The 23764-nt window shown below is 38.2% G+C and overlaps 1 protein-coding gene across 3 annotated transcripts; it reads left to right on the top strand.

The window, feature by feature from the left end:
* Window positions 1-1588: 1588 nt before the first annotated feature.
* Window positions 1589-19051, top strand: hltf (helicase-like transcription factor). Of its 3 annotated transcripts, none has more exons than XM_049466834.1 (25): window positions 1589-1703; window positions 3163-3349; window positions 3783-3949; window positions 4438-4568; window positions 5255-5340; window positions 5485-5556; window positions 6551-6742; window positions 7068-7139; window positions 8465-8525; window positions 8620-8671; window positions 9072-9178; window positions 9298-9411; window positions 9940-10053; window positions 10666-10733; window positions 11323-11466; window positions 12376-12508; window positions 12895-13030; window positions 13593-13772; window positions 14655-14776; window positions 14970-15151; window positions 15636-15758; window positions 16647-16759; window positions 17489-17669; window positions 17827-17907; window positions 18696-19051. In XM_049466834.1, exons 2-25 carry the CDS (start codon window positions 3170-3172, stop codon window positions 18840-18842), a joined length of 2958 nt encoding a protein of 985 aa, XP_049322791.1. In that variant the 5' UTR covers window positions 1589-1703; window positions 3163-3169; the 3' UTR covers window positions 18843-19051. The 3 variants fall into 3 exon arrangements, with proteins under 3 accessions (XP_049322791.1, XP_049322792.1, XP_049322793.1); XM_049466835.1 differs by having other exon boundaries at window positions 1589-1720; XM_049466836.1 differs by lacking the exon at window positions 9940-10053.
* The last annotated feature ends 4713 nt before the right edge of the window (window positions 19052-23764 follow it).

The following is a 23764-nucleotide window of genomic DNA, read 5'->3' as shown; positions in this document are numbered from 1 at the left end:
ACCATTGTGTTTATCTAGTGTTTTGTGTAATTCAATTTTAAATGAATCCTAATTACTTTATTTGATGATTGTTTATTGATTATTGATTTCAGTTGTATTAATTGTTCTGAATAGTTTTTTTGAAACTCTGTAAAAAAAGTGTTCAGATCTCAATCACCTGACCCACTGTTCCGCTGACCCGTCAGTGACCCTTGTTTACTTGTTCATGATCATTAACCACTAAGTGTCATTGAGAAATCTTAATTGTACAGAATAAACAGGTGATCTATCAGAAACTCCGCCTCCTGGTCCAGAACCCATTCAGAACTCCAGCACAGGTGGTGGCAGTGTGTGTGCAGTGGGGTGAGGGCGCCCCCTGCTGGTGGTTGTTGCTAAAGTGTATGTGTGTTTGTTATTTTAAGAATAAAACAATAATAAAATAATATTCTATATATTTGTGTTTGATTAAATTAAAGAAAATTAAATTAAATTAAAAGTTAAAGTTAAAATTAAAGTTACATCAGTTCCTGTGTGCTACATTTTCAACTGTCTCTATAAAACATTCTGAATTTTAGACAGACATTCAGAAATGTGGAGATTTCCTATTTAAAACAAAATTACAGAGTACAAAATTAGAAGAAAAAAACAGTGACCACTAAAATTAACCCTAGAGGATGCCCACTGAGTGCTGCATTGTTACTCGTTACAATTATAAAAATGTTAGGAATCATTCCAAACCCACATTTTCACTGAAGCCAGAGTAGAAGATGATCTACACTGGCACACTGGCACACGGTTTGTTAAATGTTAAATACTTTAGTACTCCCACTTAAGTGTGCAGCTTAATTCATTTTACTTTTATTTAAATCAGGGTCTCTAGTGTTTTATATATATCTGCTGACTGGTTGGTGAGTTTAAAAGTTTTATAACTGGAGTTTAAAAGCTTTTAAAATTATGTCTACAATGATAAAACCTACTTGTTCTGTGTTAAGGAAATGAGTAAAGTTTTAAGTGTAAAAAGGATTAAACATTCATAAACTTAAAGGGGCACTAAACCTCTGATTTAAAAAAGGACAAAAAATGGGCAAAGTTTGGGAGAGGCACTGGGTGATGTATGGGTTTAGAGGCTGGGCAGGAGGAGGAGCTGATTTGCTGAGCTGCACTTCTGATGGCGGTGAGACGCAGATGGTTGGACGTCAGCAGGGGGGGCGGTAATATTGATTCATTAATTTGCCTATTGTGATGTGTCTGCATACCAAAATACATGGAATCATCATCCACGCCTATAGCACAGTTGAACCTGAGGGGGCGATTCAGAAGCGAAAATGACCGTAATAAAAGCGTTGTTTAAAGGTAAGAAAATGTTTTAATTTTTTTTTAAGCAGGACTGGTATGTTTCATTTTTTTTTCAAATGAACACATTTCAACTATTAATGGAAAACAATATGGTTTAGGGTTTATTGGCTTTTTAATTGCCCCATTTAAACCTATTCGTTTTGTAGTCAGTGAGGGGGGAGCCCTCTGGTGCACTAACACACTCTAAATGCACCGCCGCTCCGACCAGCAGGGGGCGCTGCACGCGCTCACACACTCGCACCACCACACAGCGCGCGCCCCGCTGCAGATCAACTGCAGAGCAACTCCGCGCGCGCTAAAAACCTGACAACAGGAACCAGAAGTAACCAACGGTAATCGGAGTCCGGAGCGACCCGGCCGAGCTGCAGGTAAACCTGCCGGACAGGTGAGTGCGCGGGCACGCGTACACCTGTTCTAGTTACTTAGTAAATACAGCGCCCGTGCGCGTGAGTGTAGCATCCTGACACAAGAGAACGTTAAATAAACGTGAGGGTAATGTTTTGGTCGCATTAGCTAACTTAACATACATCTTTTTATGTTGACAAAGAAAAAACAAACTTAAAAACTAACTTATAACTTATAATTTAACATTAGTGTTATTAAAGTCGCTTATTGTTAAAACTCTAACATTGAATAAAAGTTTATTTAAATGTTTTAAATGGCTGGAGCTCTGAAACTACACTAACAGCAGGTCAATGTTGTTAAGAGAAAGGTGCTCCCCACAATTAACGTTAATCTAGCTAATAAACTATTATTATCATTTAAATGTCTTTTTTTTACACTGCAACTGTAAACTGCCAGCTATAAAATTAGAATAAAACGATATATACTGTACATATACAGAACCAGTATTACAAAAGTTTTGACACACCTCTTCTCAATTAATGTGTTTTCTTTTTGTTTTTTTTTGTTTTTTTTACATTGTACATTTAACAATTAAAGACTATATTAAAGCTATACTGGATAATATTCAGACTTTTTCTGTAAATAAAAAATTGTTAAACAAAACAGAATATGTTTTATACTTTAGATTCTTCTAAATAAGTTGCACATTTATCTTTGAGGACAGATCTGCACACTTTTAGTATTTTAATCTCAGTGTCTTCATGAGAAAGAGTCACTTGGAATAGCTTTCTCAGTTTCTTGAAGGAAGGAGTTCCTGGATGTGCTGAACAATAGTTTCTGCTTTTCCTTCATGCTGTGAAGCTTCAGCTCATCCCAAATCACCTCAAATCACCATCTCAGTTCATCTTAGTTCATCAGGTTTAGATCAGGGGATTAATGTGGAGGACAAATACTTTTTGTTTACTATGTAATTCCCATAAAAGGGCTCAAAAAATGGGAGGAGTAGTTTGGGAGGGGCACTGGGTGATGTATGGGTTTAGGGGCGGACAGGAGGGAGAGCTGATTACACTGTGTGTATAAACAGTGTTTTTAATAAACTATCTGTGCACTACTACAATAATAGTTGGCAACAGCAATGAATAAATAATTTTTCAGTTGTGCGCTAAATTCATATAGGGTGTGTGTGTGTGTTTCTGTGCTGGCCAGGGTTCAAAATAGTTGTTGACAAATAGTTTAATAATGGTATGTGTATGTGACACAGTGATGGCATAAAACACATTATTACCATTTATTGAACTAGAGGCACATCATAATAATTGCATAATATTGCATGGTGCACCATAGCAAGCACTGAATCACTTTTTATTTTCCTCAAAGAAGGGCAGCCACTATGGCACTCTTTAAAACCTTGAGTAGTGTGGGTTTTGTGCATTGTCAGCATCTTTATGTTTTGTTTGTGTGGGTTCTGTGTTGTGTTCTCAGCTCCAGCATGCGTGGTTTGGGGAGTAGGAGGTTTGGGGGTGTGTCTCACTCTGATCTGCAGGAGGAGGAGCCCTCCCAGAGCAGCTCCACCTCTGAGTCCACCCATGATCAGGACGCGGAGGAGGAGAACCGGTGCTTTGGAACCTTTCAGGGAACCATAGTGGGTCTGAGGTACTACACCGGAACGGTATGAGCCATCATACGTACACTGATAAAAAAAAAATATATAATAAACAAATAATAATAATAATAATAATAATAATAGTTAACATATATATTTTTTAATCATTATTACTTTGTATTGTTTCACTTCAAAGCAATACTTTAAAGTTAATTGTATTGTTATTATTTATTTTGGTTTAGCAAAGCCATGTTTATAGATACATAATCAAGTCTATTAGAGATTACTGAACATCTCTTTATTTGGACATGCAGTTAGCTCCAGTGCTAATTGTTGGCGCATTAGCTTCCATAGCCTAAAATATTTACTATATTAGCTTATTTTTAGCTACAGCGCTAACTGTGGTATGAGCTGCTATTGTTTGTAAGCTATATTATATTTATAGCTCCAGTTCTGTAGAGTAGGTGGGTATGCTTGATTCATAACTTCTGTTCTGCAGGTGAATAGAGGTGAGATGGTGGCTCTGGTGAGGCAACCGCAGAACCCGTACGATCGGAACGCGGTGATGGTGGCTAACGTGTATGGCAGTCAGGTGGGACACATAAAAAAGGAGCTGGCAGCGGCGCTGGCCTTCATAATGGACCGTAATCTGGCCCGAGTGGAAGGGTAGGACATTGTTTAGATCATTGCCATTCTGCTACACGGTACTGACCCATTTATAAGCATCTTCAGCAAGAAAGCATCCCCTTGTGGGGATTAAACACATTGCAAAATATGGGGAAAAGTATTGAAAAAAGTGTTCATTCACGGTTTCTTGTGAAATCAAGGGTTTAAAAAGAGTTTATCTTGCTTTTGTTGGAGGAACTGTCTTTACTGTCCAGAGAAGGCTTTCTATTAGATTTTAGTAAAACAGAGTATCTGTGAGTATTTGATTGCATTGACTGACAAGTGCGTCAAGTCAACCTGTTGCCTTTTTTGTTTGCCTAAATAAATAAATAAAAATAAAATAAATAAAAATAATTAACAGACAGAGAAAGTAAGAGAGAAGAGAAAGTGCTTATTCATGCTGCACATGCTTTTGTTGAGAAGTTAAGGTTCAGTTTAATAATGAGGGCATAAAGCTGTGGTTCTCAGCTCTGCTGTTGTTTTCTCAGGGTGGTTCCTTATGGAAAGACAAATTCATTCACCATGACTGTAACCCTAACATTCTGGGGTAGAGAGGAGAACCAGGAGGCGGTACACTCTCAGATGAAAAATCACGGATACAAACTCAACGCTGTGAAAGGTAAGCTCAGCCCACCTCAGCTCCTCTATTAGATAGAAATCTGGAAAACATCTGGGACAGATTTTTAACTTCCGTACCTGGATTTACCACCTGTAGGCTCTATTAATATATTTAAGCTGCACTATATGTCTAAATGTTTGTTCTAGACTTCTAATGAATGCTGCATTCAGCTATAATTAAGTTGCACCCATTTTACGCACAGATGTGCAGATGCACACACACACACAGATAAACAAACATGAGCCTATTAGCACCATGCCTTATGTCAACCTTAGGCTAACGCAGCTAGCGGTGCATAAAGCTAGGTTAGCTAACTACGGACAAAGTTCACATGAACAAACAATAAAACAATAAAAACACCGCAAACATATTCATTAGCTGAATAACTTACAAAGTATGACTCATCGTTTGCTTGCCATGGTAGAAATTATCGAACTCGTCTTGCGCTGGATTGTGTAGATTTAGCCTTCTCAACTTGGCAACCCGAGTGAGCTTCGCGTCTGGGGAAGGGTGGGTGGGGCAGACAACTGTCTGTGGTGTTTTAAAATCGGACTGCTGTAGCTATTTCACACGCTCACTCTCATTTTCTACTAAAATCTTTTTAAATACATTAATTTTTTGAAGAAGCAATGAATAAGCAAGTGATCCAATACTTTGGGGAAACTCATGGGAACTGTGTTTTATAGGGAGCTCATCGGCGGCATCCTGGGATCGCTATGGAGGGGCTGGATCATCCTCAGAGATTTGCCCTGTGATTTTAACACAGGAGGAGGTAACATGAATGGGCGGGGCTAAGCAGCTAGAATTTCTAGAATTTCCCCTTGGGAATCAATAAACTATCTATCTAGCTGTAGACTGATTAATTGATGGGGCTAAACTCATGAATGTGTAATGGAGTGCTTCCTCTTTTTAACAGCTGAAGAATGCATTTGATAAGCTGTTTGATGACTTGTTGGAGGACAGAACCCGAGAGATGGAGGCCGCAGAGGTAAACGCCTTTTTTACCTCACTGTATCTCACTCTTTACATCACTACCTCACTGTATCTCACTCTTTACATCACTACCTCACTGTATCTCACTCTACCTCACTGTATCTCACTCTTTACATCACTCTACCTCACTATATCTCACTCTTTACATCACTCTACCTCACTGTATCTCACTCTGCCTCACTCTACCATGCTCTACCTCACCATATCTCACTCTACTTCACTGTATCTCACTCCGCCTCACTCTACCATGCTCTACCTCACTGTAGCTAACTCTATTTCTCTTTACATCACTCTACCTCACTGTATCTCACTCTACCTCACTCTGCCTCACTCTACCATGCTCTACCTTCCCATATCTCACTCTACTTCACTGTATCTCACTCTGCCTCACTCTACCATGCTCTACCTTCCCATATCTCACTCTACTTCACTGTATCTCACTCTGCCTCACTCTACCATGCTCTACCTCACCATATCTCACTCTACTTCACTGTATCTCACTCCGCCTCACTCTACCATGCTCTACCTCACTGTAGCTAACTCTATTTCTCTTTACATCACTCTACCTCACTGTATCTCACTCCTCCTCACTCTGCCTCACTCTACCATGCTCTACCTTCCCATATCTCACTCTACCTCACTGTATCTCACTCTGCCTCACTCTACCATTCTCTACCTCATCATATCTCACTCTACCTCACTCTGCCTCACTCTACCATGCTCTACCTCACTGTACCTCACTCTACTTCCAGCTTAGTCATGTCATGTATTGCAGTCTGCAGTGTGAAAAGCTCCCTCTGTTGCTACATGTGGGCAATGCATTTTGAGTTATTCACAGTGCCATTGCAACTTTTTGATGTGCTTATTGTGAAAACTTATATCACAATAGCAATAAACATAAGAGAACTATCTTACAGCTTTTATCCAAATAAAGTACTAAAATGTGTTTGTGTGTGTGTGTGTGTGTGTGTGTATGTGTGTGTGTTCAGGCTGTGAGGACCCCTCTTCTCCTCCACCAAAAGCAGGCACTGTACTGGATGACGTCCCGGGAGAACAGTTCAGATCTGCCTCCGTTCTGGGAGCAGAGGAGTGGGCTGTACTTTAATGTTCTGACCAATTTCGGTGCCAGGGAGTCACCAGAGAGCGTCCTTGGGGGGATTCTGGCGGATGATATGGGACTGGTGGGCTTATACACCGCCTTACACCAACTCCCCCATCCACCTCTTAACCTAAACCCAATCAGCTAAGACACCTTAAATATCCTACTCTGTAACTTTGGCAAGTAAGTTGGGCCATTCAGAATGTAAATACTACACTTTTTAAGGTGGAATGGCAAGTTGGAATAAGAAGCCCTAGAATGTAACTACAGTCTGTAAAAGTAAACGTATGTTTTGGTATAATGGGGTGGAACTTGGGTGTTTTAACTGTTTACATTTACATTTCTGTAGCATTTCAGAATTTGAGATAATGAGTGCTGACATGTAATTTTGATTTTTTTTTTTCCAGGGTAAAACTCTCACGACCATCGCACTGATACTGTCCAACTTCCACAATGGGAAACCTTTGCCTGTGAAATATGTAAGAGCAGTGGTGAAAATTTCAGTGTGTGCTGCTGACTGATTGTGGTGATGACTGATTATGATGGAAATTGTGGTAATGACTGTAATCCTGAGTGTGGTGATGACTGTTATTATGGCTGTGGTTATTACTATGATGATGATTGTGATGATGGTAAAAACTGGTGATGGTGGTGATGATTATAATGGGGAATGGGATGATGACTGATGGTGGATGATAAAAACTGGTGATGACTGTGGTGATGTCTATAATAAGGACTGTGAAGTTACTATGATGGTGGATGGTGAAAACTGGTGATAACCATAGTGATAATTATAATAAGGACTGGGATGTTGGCTGGTAAAAAATGGTGATGACTGCTGATGAATATGATGAGGACTGTGATGATGACTGATGGATGGTAAAAACTGGTGATGACTGTGGTGATGAGCATAGGGATGATTATAATGAGGACTGTGATGGTGGATGGTAAAAACTGGTGATGACTGTGGTGATGAGCATAGGGATGATTATAATGAGGACTGTGATGGTGGATAATAAAAACTGGTGATTATCGTGGTGATGATTATAATAAGGACTGTGATGATGACTGATGGTGGATGATAAAAACTGGTGATAACCATAGTGATAATTATAATAAGGACTGTGATGTTGGCTGGTAAAAACTGGTGATGACTCCTGATGACTATGATGAGGACTGTGATGATGACTGATGGATGGTAAAACTGGTGATGACTGCTGATGACTATGATGAGGACTGTGATGATGACTGGTAGATGGTAAAACTGGTGATGACTGTGATGGTGGATAATAACTGGTGATGACTGTATTGACCTTGTAATGATTATAATGAGTACTGTAATGAGGAGACCGTGATGGTGGATGGTAAAAACTGGTGATGACTAGTAATGACTATAACGAGTACTGTGATGACTGTAATGGTGGGTGGTAAAAACTGGTGATGACTGTGATGGTGGCTGGTAAAAACTGGTGATGACTGTGCTGATGACTGTGATGGTGGATAATAAAAACTGGTGATTATCGTGGTGAAGATTATAATGGGGACTGTGATGATGACTGATGGTGGATGATAAAAACTGGGGATGACAGTAGTGATGACTAAAATGAGGACTGTAATGGTGTTTCTGTAATGATTGTGGTGATGACTGTGGGTGATGACCATGGTGATGACAATACCGATGACTGTGATGATGACTGTGATGGTAAAAACTGGTGATGACTGTGGGTGATGAGTGTAATGGTGAATGTGATAATGATTGTGTTGATGACAGTAATGGTGTGATGTATTTGATGATGTGATACAGGAGGGAGGAGCTTCAGAAAGCCGTCCATCTACGTCCTCCACAGCTCACCCAGCTCAGAAAGGTCAGTCCTGCCTCCGCTCTGTCCTTTAGTTTAACACTGACCAGTTACAGACCATGGCCATGTCATGTTAGGTCCTGCTGTGTTCTGTTCATAGGAGCGTCCAGACGGAAAGAAGATTCACCGAAACCACTGCAAACCTTAAAGCGGTCAGTCTCACATTAACATGCTAAATACAGCATATGGACAAATGTTTTGGGACACAATAATGAATAATTACCACCAACCACTTCATCCTAAGCTCTAATGTTCCAGAGAACATTGTTCCACAGTTCCACTGCTCCACAGCCCAATGCCTAGCCCATGTCTGGCATTAAGCATGGTGCCAACTGTGCATCCAACATCCAGAGCCCAAATCCCCGCACACCTCCCGTATATCAGTAAAAACACAGCGCATCCAACAAGACCTGTGTAAAAGGGGTGCGGGGCTTTGGGCTTTGGATCTTGTTGGATGCACTATGTTTTTACTGCTGTATAAGAGACGAATAAGTGGGAGGAGGTTAAGCTGCAGACAGAGACGTGGGGCATGATGTTTGGGTTCTGGTTTAGGTCTCATAAGGAGTCAGACCGAACTGCTGCTTCTGAAGATGATGATGATGTTGTTGTTGTTTCTGAGACCCGTGCTGACCAGAAACCTACAGCCAGCCAACCCAAACGTAAGTCTTCCAAACCTCACACAATGTTCATATTTGGTTTTGGTATTAACAGATCAGAGTGTGTATTTGTTCAGGGTTCAGACCTGCTGTGTGTTCATCTCTTTTATTTTGTCCTTCAGGTCAAACTGTTAAGCTACATGATGTGGATTTCGGTTCTGCGCTGGACTCAAGCGGTTCTTCGCTGGATTCTAGCAGGTCGGCTTCTGCAAAGAGCCGAATGAAGAAGGGATCTGGTGAGAACAGCAGCGAAAATAAATAACTAAATAATAATAATTATTATATTCATAATAAAAGTTCCTTCTAATTCTGTAAAGTTAGGCTTAATTAGGTAAAAAAAAAACTGTAATTCTTAAAAATATATATTTTAAAGTCAAAAGAGCACTGGATGTTAATCTACACAGATTTTTCTCCTGAAAACTATTAATTTAGGTGAGTAAAGCGCTTCTGTTTATTTACAGTAAGCTTAGATTGACAGATTTCCACTAAGGCTGGATGAAGCAGCATTTTTTTCACATAGAGAACTGGGAATGTTTCTACACTAAAAATAGGTTCCATTGCAAAGTTGGGGTTATCAAACCCTTATCTCCTTCAGCTAAAAATGTCAAAACTTAACTTAAGAGTATTGAAAAGTCAACCCAAACGTTAGTCTTCCAAACCTCACACAATGTTCATATTTGGTTTTGGTGTTAACAGATGGAAGTGTGTATTAGTTCAGGGTTCAGACCTGCTGTGTGTTGATTTCCTCTCTTTTTGTCCTGCAGGTCAAACTGTTAAGCTGCATGATGTGGATTTCGGTTCTGCGCTGGACTCAAGCGGTTCTTCGCTGGATTCTAGCAGGTCGGCTTCTGCAAAGAGCCGAATGAAGAAGGGATCTGGTGAGAACAGCAGCGAAAATTAATAACTATTTTAGTGTAGTTATTAATAAGTAGTTAGTGTAGCTATTTTTTTCAGTTCTCTATGTGGAAAAAAATGCTGCTGCATCCAGCCTTAGTGGAAATCTGTAAATCTAATCTTACTGTAAATAAACAGAAGTGCTTTACTCACCCAAATAAACAGTTTTCACAAAAGTTACTCAATTTGGGACTTTGGAACTTTGCTGAATTAGAAGGGAAACATGGCGACACCCCTGTTCCTTACTAGTGTCGCATAATACGCCTTACAATCCGGCGCGCCTTGTGTATGAAAATGGACCAGAAAACAGATGTTTATTGATAGTTCCCCTTATAGTGTGAAACATGTGGTAATTTATGTTTGTTTGAAATATTGGTATGCTTGGAAATAAAGCAGTCACAAGTGTAATAAAAACTGTTAAAATAATAATGATGTGTTAATTTTGCTATTATATTATTGGAAAAGTGGTTGTAATTTTGTCTCTGAGTGGAATTGAAGAGTCATATTTTTAACATTTATTGGTCCAATGCCTCAAACATATTCACCCTGCTCTGGTTTTATATGTGTGTATTTGTGTGTGTGTGTGTTTATTACAGGCACTTCTAAAAAGTCTCCCAGACCCACCCTAATCATCTGCCCCCTGTCTGTCCTCACCAACTGGATGGTATGATCACACATACATACATACACATGCATGACACTTTAAGAACTTCCTTGTTTAAGGAGTGACACTGCAGTGACACTGGAATGGTGGTAATTAGTGTGTTAGTGTTGTGCTGGTATATGTAGGTGGATCAGATGCAGCAGTGCTGCTGGAGTTTCTAAACACTGTGTTTAATCTGTGTTGGTCATCCTCTATTTATATTGCAGCAAGAACTACTCAACTAAGTAAAGAAAAAAAATGACAAATTGAAGAAATGAAGGTCAGTCAATCGAAAACTTTTCAAGAACTTTAAAAAGTATACTCAAGTTCAGTCACAAATACTCAAAAACTGAAGAAACTGGCGCTCATTAGGACCACTCAAAGGATAAGCAAGAGTTTCCTCTGTTGTACAGGATAAGTTCAATAGAGTTACACACATCAGAAATCACAAGTTAACAGCTCCCCAGTGTATTTTGATTTATTAGATTTTGATAAATATATATAATATAATTATGCATACACACAAACACACATATTTATATGATGTCAAATATGTAACATAAATCAGACTGAAGGATGTGTGGTTTCTTTGTTGGTGTTGATTCTTTAGGATCAGTTTGAGCAGCACCTGCGGGAGGACGTTCAACTCAACCTGTATTTATTCTACGGCCCTGACCGCTGCCGCCAGGCCAGCTTCCTGTCTGAACAGGATGTTGTTCTCACCACCTACAATGTGCTGACCTCAGAGTATGGGGTGTGTTTACATTTACTGATTTATTAATTTAGATTTTTTGAAATATATATTTGTTCTTAAAGGACTGTGAAGAAAAGAGACTGAAACTGGACAGAATTAAATATTTGGCTAGAGGCTGATTTGTGAAGTGTTTTTATCATTTTTAAAAGAAAAAGCAATAACAAAACTGAAGTTAAAAGTATTTATTTAACACTGAACATTTTTAACCCCGGCTAGCACTGCTGGAGCATCATGAGCATTATCCACTAACCGTGCTAAGTGCTAGCTTTTCAGAAGCGAGTATATCGTACTGTAGTCTGCGTGTTTACCACGTTAAAACAAGCTACGTGGGAGGAACCGCTAGCTAATATCGACCTGGCATACCGCAGCTAGTGCCAGTGGTTAGCTGCTAATGCTAATGCTAATGCTGCTGCACCCAGCCTAAGTGGAAATCTGGAAATCTAAGCGGAAGTGCTTTATTCACCCAAATGAAGAGTTTTCAGGAGAGAAATCTGTGTAGGTTAACATCCAGCGCTCTTTTGACTTTATAAGAATTACAGTTTTGTTTACTTAACTTAGCTTTACGGAACTTAGTTAACCCCCCACCACCACCCACCTAGGGAAACATGGCAACACCACTGTTCCTTACTAGTGTTGCATAATGCGATTTATAATCTGGTGTGCCTTATGTATGAAAATAGACGTTGTTGATTGTGCGCCTTATAGTGGGGAAAAAAACATATTTTTAAACATTGAAAGGGCTTTTTGAGCCTTTCACAGCAATTTTACTCAATATTAGGTACATCCGTTTAATTACACTGTATAAGGTGTATTATATTACGGTAACATAATATAAGAATAGATTGTTATTGTTATTCTAATAATTTTAATGATAAAGCCTTGTATTGCTGTATTTTGTTCTGGCTGTAGAAGAACAGTGTTCTGCAGAAGGTTCTTTGGCTGCGTGTGGTTCTGGATGAAGGCCACATCATTAGGAACCCAGACGCCCTGCAGAGTAAAGCTGTTCTGAGTCTCAATGCAGAGAGGAGGTGGATTCTGAGCGGTGAGAAAACACCTACCTCACACTTCCCTAAAACACACCTTACACTCCACACACTCTCCCCTACAACACCTCACACTCCACACACTCTCCCCTAGAACACACTCTCCTTTAAAACACCTCACTCTCCTCCTCATACTCATCCCACACTCCCTAGAACACACCTTGTACACTCTACCACACACACACTTTACATTTCACCTCACACTCCTCTAGAACACACCTCAGACTCCACACACACTCTTGGGAAAAAACACACACATGAAACATATTGTTTAATGACGTGTTTGTGAAGTTGGAGGTGTTTAAATGAAGCTTGGCACAAAAATAGCCCAATTATTATTATAATTGTCGGGATGCTTGGTGTGTGTTCTTCCTGTGCCCTTTAGGAACTCCTATCCAGAACTCAGTGAAGGATGTGTGGATGCTAATGTGTTTTTTGAGGCTGAAGCCGTTTGCCGTGCGGGAGTGGTGGATGCGGGTCATCCAGAGGCCGGTGATGATGGGAAACAAAGAAGGACTGAAGTGAGACCCTGAATATATATATATATATATATATTGCTCTGGAAAAAATAAGAAACCACTTCATTATTTTTTTTATTTTTTATTTTACCAAATTAAAAACCTCTGGAATATAATCAAGAGGAAGATGGAAAATCTTAAGCCATCAAACCAAGCTAAACTGCTTGCATTTTTTTCACCAGATGTGGCAGAAAGTTATCTAAAAGCAGTGTGTAAGACTTGTGGAGGAGAACATGCCAAGATGCATGAAAACTGTGATTAAAAAACAGGGTTATTCCACCAAATATTGATTTCTGAACTTTATAAATTTGAACTTGTTTTCTTTGCATTATTGAGGTCTGAAACTTCTGCATCTTTTTTGTTACTTCATACATTTCTCATTTTCTGCAAATTAATGCTCTAAATGACAATAATTATATAAACTAAGGACAACATTTCTTCCAAATCGCAAATAAAAATAAACAACAAAGTGTTTTGAGTGTCAGTTTAGCTCTGGTGCACACCTCAGTGAGCAATGTCCTTTAATGATGTTTAATGCGTTTTTTGTTCTGTGTTTGGATGGAAGGAACCTGCAGGCTCTGTTGAAGGTTCTTACTATGCGGCGCACTAAGCTCAGCAAGGCGAACGGGCGTCCCATCCTGCAGCTGCCTGAGAAGAAGGTGTTTCTCCAGAAGGTGGTGCTGTCGAAAGAGGAGAGAGAGCGTTATGAGCTAGAGAAAGCTGAGGGGAGGAGGATCATCAGCAGGTGTCTTACTGTTCTTCATTTAAAACTACTCAGTATTTACTGAGATAGACAGACAGACAGACAGACAGATAGATAGATAGTTAAAATCAGCAGACACAACAATACTGTGTATATACTTGGTAAGTATTGTATTTAAGTAAAGTGTAAATAGTGTCCAGGAGTGTGAATGCACAGGATTTACTGTAAAGTGTCAGTAATGTCCACGAAGTTGAGTAACTGACTGCTTATTTCCTAAAATACTCAATTACTAAAATATTGCAATGTTCAGTTACTTGAAGTACTTAATTGCTGAAATACTTAAATTAATAAATGGTTCTCAATTAAAGAAGTTCTGAAAGGGCTGAAATACTCCATTACTCTGCTACTAAAATATTTACTGAGATATTCTAATACTGAATTACTGAAATACTTTAATTCTTAAAAGGTAAAGTTCTCAATTAAAGAAGTACTGAAAGGGCTGAAATACTCCATTATTCAGTTACTAAAATAATTACTGACATATTCTATTATCAAAAAAACTATGTCTAAAAACTCAAATTCTCAATGACTAAAATACTCAATTACTGAAGTACTGAATTACTGATGGTTTATGAATAATTACTCTTGTATGACAAACTTAACTTCGGACCAGATCAATTTTACACACCTGCTGCTTTAGCCTATTATTCCGATATATTATTAATATTATAATAATATATTATTATTATTATTTATTTATTTTTTTATTTTTTTTTTAGTTGAAGTAGTAGTTGTTGTAGTATTGATGACTTGTTTCAAAAGATGTACCTAAACTTGCTCAGTAGAAGGACTGTCTGAATATTATTGGCTGTCCAAATGCTTCTTTAGTGTAATGTAATGTAATGTAATTGTGTGTTATTACAGGTACATGGCTGACGGCACTGTGTTGAGGAACTACGCTGATGTGCTGGCGATTCTGGTGCGTCTGAGGCTGCTCTGCTGTCACTGTGATCTGGTAGGAAAACTCACTGAAACTGCTGGAACAGGTGAGAACACACAGTAACACGCAATAACGCACCTTACACTTTCTGTAGTGTATTACAGCCTGTAAGAATGAGATAGTGGGGCATTTAAACAGTATACAAAACTATAGATTCTTTATATTGCTACCTACGTTGCCTGTAATGAATTACAGCTCTGACAGAACTGAAGTGAAATGATTTTCTGTTGATTCTCCAGCTGACTCCTCCTCTCCGGCTGAACTGCGGGAGCGTCTGATCAGTAAGATCCGATTGGTTCTGAGCTCCGGGGTGGATGAGGAGTGCGCGGTGTGTTTGGACTCGCTGCGGCAGCCTGTCATCACACACTGCGCTCATGTCTTCTGCAAACCCTGTATCTGTGAGGTGATTCAATCCAAGCAGGTCAGCACCGAATGCCCCTCCCTTTTCCATTCTGCTAATGTACAGCTTACAAAAGTATTAATTTCTTCTGAATTTTTACACATTTTCTTATGTTACACCCACAAATTTTAAATGTACATTATTAGGATTTTATGCCATAGACCAATACAAAGGAGCAAATTATTGTGAGGTGAAAAAAGATGCATGGTTTGTAAACCAGAAAAGTTGTTTTCTGTCCCTGCTGCAAAAAAAAAAAAAAAGCATCCCTACGGCATGATATTGCCACCACCACGTTTCAAAGTGGGGATGTGAACGCAGCATCTCAATAAAATAAATTGAAGTAAAAATGTGGTATGAATTTTATGTGTCAAATTTTATTTGGTGGACCTGTGCTAGGGCATGTATACAAATTAAAGTGTGGGATGTTATTATTAACAGTTCTCACAATAATAGCAAAACCAACTGTCAGTGTGTGTGTGTGTGTGTGTGTGTGTGTGTGTGTTAGCTTGCAGCGAAATGTCCTCTGTGTCGTGCAAATATTAAATCCACTGAGCTGTTGGAGTATCCCGGAGACGAAGAAGATTCCAGACCTACAGACAGAAAAGACCAATGGCGCTCCAGCTCAAAGGTAAATTCAAAAACTGAGCATAATTTCTAAATAACATTACCAGTGATGACATTGTGACTTGCATATTAATAAATCAAATAAAACTGATAAATCATAACTAATAATATTATTAAAAATACACTACTAATATATTTCTAAAAACAACAGCAATTCCTAGAGTTTTTACTGAACTGGGAAAATCTGCTTTAAGCTACACCACAGAAAACACTAAAACTCAGCTCACTGGTGTCACCAAATCATTTTAAACTTTGAATTTCTATCCACCTTCAGACAGCCTGTAACCGTTTTAATTGAGTTTTTCTTCTACATTTTATTTATTTTGTCTTTTTATTCTTCTAATTTATTGTTATACCTTTTAGCCTTTTCATTTATTTCATTTATTTTATTCACTTCGTCCTTTTACTTATAGTTTTCCTTTTTATTTTATCCTTTTATTTATTTTTTATTTTATTCATTTTATTATTCTACTTTATCATCTCTTTATTTTATTGCTGTACATTTTAACCTGTCCACTTATCCTTTTATTCTAAATTCTTTTCTTTCTTCTTAATTAAATCTTATATTGTTTGCTTGTTTTTCTAATGCTTTAACCATTTAATTTTGATAGTTTTGTCTATGAAGTTCCTTATTTTAGCCTACCTAATTAAATACTTTCAATTTTAATGTATTTTTTAGTCCCTGCACTAAAAAAGGGTTACGTTTAATGTATTACTGAGTGAAAATAAAGGTTGATTGATTCATTTATCCCTTATCTGCAAAAAACATTTACATTATCACATATTATACATTATCACTAATAACGCATCACTAATATTCCAACATCTCTTATACCACATCATTGCTATTTTTTTCTGATGATTTAAATGATAATTAACTCTTTGTTGCCAGGTCGAGGCACTGATGACGGTCCTGCTAAAACTGCGCTCAGAAGACCCCACCATTAAGAGTCTGGTGGTCTCCCAGTTTACTAAGTTTCTGAACATACTGGAAGTGCCTTTACGGTAGGATCCCTCCACAGCTCCGATTCCAATATAAACTAGCATGAAATCTTTTTTTTTTGCCTATGTTGCCCATAATCCCTTTCATTGTGTGATCTGAGCACATAGCTGCACATAAAGCTGCTTTTATAATGAAGATTAGCCTTTTAAAGCTAAATAACACATTCTGATGATTTATTCTGAAGGTGGATGTAATTCCATGTAATGTAAACATAGTGGGACATGAAATACTAGTTTTTAAAATTAGTTTCCAAAGCCCTATCTGGATGGGATTAGTTTCTCAGGGGGTTCTGGGGTAATTTTCTCTTTTATGGGGGGTTTTATCCTCTGTGATTTTATTCCTGTCTGGAACGATCATGTACGTATTTTTCTCAGACGTCCGCTGAGAAAATTACAGGCTGAATTATCTACTGTTTTTCGCTAAACTCCTTTGGTCCTCCGAAAATTTTAGTGCCATCCAGATGCACATCTCTGAGTTTAGTCACCTCACGTTAAATAAAATAGCTATTTGTCCACTGCTACACACCGTAATTACACTTGGGCGCATGTTTCCATGGAGATCCACGTTAAAAACACAACAGTGAGTGGAAATGGAGGAGCTACTGAACGTGATGTCATGTGACCGAGAAAGCCTAAAACTCACTGGTCCTCCTGTTTTTTTTATTGCATGACTGAGTAGAAGTGTGAAATATTATTCACATTCTTTTGCACTACGCTGTGTTCTGCCTGCAGGGAGTCCAAGTTCTCCTTCACCAGGCTGGACGGCACCATGAACCAGAAGGCCCGGGCGAGAGCCGTGAGCGAGCTGCAGGACCCGTCTCCTGGAAGCCCCACTGTAATGCTGCTGTCACTCAAAGCCGGGGGGGTGGGGCTTAACCTGACCGGCGCCTCCCGCGTCTTCCTTATGGAGCCGGTGCGTAAAGAGCAGTGTAGGCTGAGCTCAGGGTGTAGAATCACCAATGATTCTGAATCACAGCCAGGTTTCTGCAGCCAGGCTGTCAGACTGCTGAATACAGGGTGTGCTGTGGTTCTGTGTGGTTCTGATGAAGTGACATTGTCTGTATCTGTAGGCGTGGAACCCTGCCGTTGAAGAACAGTGTATTGATCGCTGCCACCGACTCGGACAGACCAGAGACGTAGTCGTCACCAAGGTACTGTACTCTGTATTCCCATTAGAATTATTGGTTTAAATTTAGTTTACACTAAACACAAATGGTTCTGTATGGAATATAACTCCTAACTATGTAGTGGAACTTTCGGTGCTCCGTGGAACCATTTTTAATAGTTGATTAAAACTTTTGAGGCACACTGGATTATTACCTAAGTAGATGTAGTGTCAAGTACAGTGTCCTTTAGCTTAAAGGAGAACTTAGGGGTAAAATTGATTTTTAGTGTTCCTGTGTTCCTGTAGATTTCTGAGATCCAGTCATTTTTAGCCAGTTGTCCAAACATGATTTATAATGGATGATATGGGGCATATTTTGCCCCTGCAGATAAATCGCTTTTTACATCATTATTCAGGCTCAAAGTAGCTCCACACTTCATTGGCAGAAACCGGAGAGACCTGACATTTAGAATGAGGCATTAATAACTTTAAAAATGCAGAAGAAGCTTATTAAAGTTTAGGTTACGCTACAGGTTGTAAACAGTGTTTTTTTACGGTGTAAAAAGCGATTTATCTGCAGGGGCAAAATATGCCCCATATCATTTATTCAAAAGCATGTTTGGACTAACTGTAAAAAATTACTGGATCTCAGAAAGCTGTGGGAGAGCAGAGGTGGGCTATTCAACAAAGGTTAGTACCCTTTATCATGTTTTACTGCATCAAAAGTCAATTTTACACTGGAGTTCACCTTTAAATGGGACATAGCAAAAGTCATGGAACACATATTAGTATATAATTGTGTTCTGTGTGTTCGTGTGTGTGTTTGTACGTCAGTTTGTGGTGAAGGACTCTGTGGAGGAGAGCATGCTGAAGATCCAGAAGAGGAAGCAGGAGCTGGTGCAGAAGTTGTTGGGGGCGAAGAGCACCGAGGACAGGAAGCAGGAGAGGATACAGGAGATCCGGACCCTGATGGACATTTAGCTGCAACTTAATATGCAGTCTTTCTCAAGTTTCCCAATCAGTTCCGAAAATAATTTTTTTACGATGATTCTGTTCAGAGTCGGTTCTGCTGGCGATCTGTTTTTTTTCTTTACGTTCTTTAACTGTACATTCCACACACATCCTACACATTCCAGTTCACTCTCCACACTGAACACAGTGACACCAATAAAGTGGAGTTTGTTAATTTATTCATAGTTCTGTTTGCCTTGAAGGCATGGAAAAGTCAGGAAAAATCACAGAAATTTATTTGTTAAAACATGTATGAACCTTGATACCAGATCCCTTATTTTGGGGCAGAAATCTGGAAATACAGGTACCTACCACTCAGTATCATAGTTCAAATGGTTTTAACTCTCTACCTACTAAAGAAATATGGGTTTAATATGGGACTCCGGCTCATGATGGTCGTTTATGGGGTACGAAAATGAGACAACTTAAAAATTATTACTATTATACTATTATCAGTCCAGCAGTGACAATGAGGTGTTTAAAAACTCCAGCAGCACTGCTGTATCTGATCCAGCAAGTCATTGTCACCGCAGTAAATGAACAAATACCCAAACATTACCTACTATGTTGTGGTCCTGTGGGGTCCTGAACACTGAAGAACAGGGTAAATGTAGTAATAATAAAGTATGCAGAGAAACAGAATGATTCCAGTCTGTAATTAGTGGAGCTGAAAAAATTGATAATGGGTGTAAAAACAAAGATGTGGTCAAATATTTTTGCTGATTTCTGGACTCTGAAAGCTCTGCATCTTTTTTTTTGTTATTTCAGCCATTTCTCATTTTCTGTAAATAAATGCTCTAAATGACAATATTTTTATTTTATTATGTTGTCTGTAGTTTATAGAATAAAACAACAATGTTCATTTTACTCAAACATAAACCTATAAATAGCACAATCAGAGAAACTGATTTAGAAACTGAAGTGGTTTCTTAATTTTTTCCAGAGCTGTTTTGGGTCAAGATGGTGGGTCAAGATAGGGTATTGCTTTTCTTTATTCCAGATGTTACAGGAGTGAGACAGGTTTACAGGACAGTAACTGCATTATACATTAAAGAGAACATCACTGGGATCATCATCATCATCATCACCAATACCAGTAGTTAATTAAAGGTGTATGAATGCTATATGCACAGGGAAGCTATACATGATGCATTTTGGAGCAGTTTTGAATAGAGATTTTCCATTAAATGGAAAATAGAGTCTATGACTAATCCCTGTCCAGGAAATCAGCTCTATTCGTCCAAATATTTGTGTACACCCTTCAGGTTGGACAGTAGAGGCAGTTACTTCAGCAAAAGTAGGATAAACTCTTTTTAATACCCTTGTTAATAAGCAGGTGTCCCAATACTTGTGTCCACATAGAGTACCTGACTCGGCTCAGCAGGTTTTGACCAGAATATTTTTTTTTCCCTAAAATTTAGAAGAAGAAAAAAAAAAAGAAAGAAATTATATAAAACGTGCTTGGACATTTATTTCATTCACATCTATTGCTTACCAGTTACAAAAATGTTAATTATATATATATATATATATATATATATATATATATATATATATATATATATATATATATATATATATAAAATTAAGAACTGTATTTGCCCATATTTATTTTTTTAAATAATACAATTGTTTTTTTTATTAAATCTATTTTAACCACAGTAATTAAAATATTTTCCATAGTATTTTTTTCTTTCCATTTTAGTAACCTGAAAACAGCCATAAATATATTTCTACAATGTTTTCACACACTCAAAATAAATTTTCTATTGTTAAAAGTTTACATTTTTTAAAATACATTTTTAAATATATTTCCTTTCATTCCTTCATTTACTATTTTATACTCTGAAATAAAAAACAATCCTGGTATTGCTATCATGATTGATCTATTGAGTGTCTAGTAGCCTCTCTTTGTAATAATATTCCACTTTCAGACTGAAGCAGAGTTCAGAGTTCAGCTCTGTTTAAATGTTTACGGCTGTGTCCCAACTGTGTACTAATTACTAATGCTAACTAGTGTACGAGTGTAGTGTGTAGTAATAAATAACAGTGTAAAAGCTGAGTTTACTCAAATACTTGTATTGTGTAGTGGGTCTAACCAAATAATGTCCCACGTTTATGTCCCAGTTTATTGCTGATAGAACTGTTCTACATTAGCATTGTCACAGGTTAACACTGGTAGCATTATTCTATGTTAGCATTCTATGTTATTATTGTTAGCACTGTACCAAGTTAGCATTGTCCCAGGTTATTATTGTTAGCACTGTCCCAGGTAATCAGTGGTAGCATTGTTCTGTGTTAGCGTTGTCCTAGGTTATTATTGTTAGCACTGTTCTAGGTTATTATTTATACACCAGGTTAGGTAATCAATGGTAGCATTGTCCCATGTTAGCACTGTTCTATGTTAGCATTGTCCTAGGGAAATACTGTAAGCACTTTTCCAGGTAATCAATGGTAGCATTGTCCTATGTTAGCATTGTCCTAGGTTATTATTGTTAGCACTGTCCCAGCTAATCAATGGTAGCATTGTTCTATGTTAGCATTGTCCTAGGTTATTATTGTTAGCACTGTCCCAGCTAATCAATGGTAGCATTGTTCTATGTTGCCACTGTACCAAATTAGCACAGTTCTAGGTTATTATTGATAGCACCAGGTTAGGTAATCAATAGTAATATTGTCCTGTGTTTGCCTTAAAATACTAATACAATAACCTTTTTGTACTAAATTAATGCTAGATTAACTGCACTTTGACACTTTGATCTATTCATTTATACATAATTCATACTCAAATACTCTTGTTATTGTTTGTATTTAGTATGCAGTGGGGATGCACCCGCATTATACCACTGAACTGTTTCTTTAACTCTGGGTGGAGGTCTGTGGAGGTGAGCTGGTGTAATAAACACAGATTGGTGTTAAACAGTAACTCAGTAACACACAGGAAGATAAGGCAACTGATAGAGGAGAGATCAGAGACTGCACTAAGAACCCGTAAACACTAAGTGTGTGTGTGTGTGTCCGACTGGTTCATTTGTGTACCAGTCTCATTCTAATCCATTGTTAAAGCTATTATTTACAAAATCCAATTAAAAAGTACAGCTGTACTGCATGAACACTGCATTATAATTACTGTACATTACAGAGCCCATACCCTACACTAGAGGTCTGCGCGGGACTGTTTTTTTAAACCCGCTCCCGCCCGCTCCCGCGTCTTTTTGTCCCGCTCCCGCCCGCTCCCGCAAAAAAATCACTTCTTTTAATCCCGCTCCCGCCCGCCACATACACATTCCCGCCGCTCCCGTCCCGCAGTCCTAATATGAATTGAATTAATTACATTTAGTGCTTCAAATTTACATATGTATTTATTAAAACAGCAATTCAGTTCGCAGTCCAAACACATGCCATCAGGTGCATCAAGAATCCTAGAAGTGGATTAGAAGTGGATCTATATTATATAAAATAATAAATGTAAAAATATAAAAAATTAAATTCAATTAGTTTAATTAATATTTGTATTATTATTATTAATAATAATAATAATAATAACAATAATAACAATGTTTTTGTTATTGTTATTATTATTATTGTTATTATTATTATTATTATTATTATTATTATTTTGCACCAGTATAGTAAATGTCGTCCTTTAAATTACACACCCCCCTCCCCCCCCCCCCCCCCCTCCTCTGCACACGCCTGCTGGAGATGCTGAAAATGTGTGTGTGTGTGTCCATCCTCCGAGAGATTTTTCTTGTGTTTTTTTGTTGCTTGCATGGGAATCATAGCGTGATTATTATAATTTTCTTAACTATTTATCAATTTGCGGGAGCGGGACCACATGTTAATGTGGTCCCGCTCCCGCATGGCCTGTATTGATTAAATTACCGCTCCCGCCAATAACAATTCAGTTTTGTCCCGCGCCGCAACATATTCTGACGGGTCCCGCGGGTCCCGCGGGACTCCCGCGGGAGTGCAGACCTCTACCCTACACCCCACCTCACTCTTAAGGCCCCGCCCACACATATCTGGATACTTTTAAAAAACGAAAGCCCCGTAGGAGGTAAGAGTACCTCATGTACTCAAGGAGAGGCATTAAACACACCACCAAGAAGGAAAAAAAACACAAAGCTTTATCCCAGACATTGTCTGTGTCTAAATCATATTAAATGTTTAGTGAAGTAAATGTTTTATGAAAAGAAAATGCTTCAAAATACCTTCAACCTGAAGCCAGACTTGAATTGGAAGCTTTAAAAGAAGGATCTACTAAATATTTATGTAATTTTTCTGTTGGGGCCCAAATTTATTCACCTGCCTAATTTATTTTAAAGAATTATTAAAACTGACTTGTCTATAAGAACTTTAACTTTAAGGGCATTAATCCCCAATTGCTCCCTAAACATTACTCCCTAAGTAATGCACAGAAAACAGATACTAATTCTAAAAAGAGCATTGCATATTTGTAACAGAACAGAATTATTCCAAAATCAATTCGATTCTAAATCAGAAGGTCCTAATTCGATTTCTGATTCAATTAAATTAGGGATATTTCAGTTACTACATTTCAGTTTTGTTTGGCTATAAATCTATTGTTGGAATTGTACAAGCAAGATTATCAGCCATTTATGATGCTAACGCCATGACAGCTACGCTAACGCTGTAACAGTGACATCAGCAATGCAGTACCAGTGCTAACAACCCAATACTACAGTAACACATGCTATAGTAGCCAATGCAGTAGCGATAATAACATAACGTTAGCAATGGTAGGAGAGGCATGATGCACTGGGTTATAGACTCACCTATACAGCAGAAAAATAAGTTAGTCAAATATTGATCTTGGATTCACAGGAGTTGATTGCAGATCATCCAAATAAATATTTTTTTTGTTATCA

The sequence above is a fragment of the Astyanax mexicanus genome, chromosome 18 (genome assembly GCF_023375975.1).
Source record: "Astyanax mexicanus isolate ESR-SI-001 chromosome 18, AstMex3_surface, whole genome shotgun sequence".
NCBI classification, from domain to species: domain Eukaryota; kingdom Metazoa; phylum Chordata; class Actinopteri; order Characiformes; family Acestrorhamphidae; genus Astyanax; species Astyanax mexicanus.
Note: the sequence above shows the minus strand (reverse complement) of the source record. Positions and strands in the feature narration are given on the sequence as shown.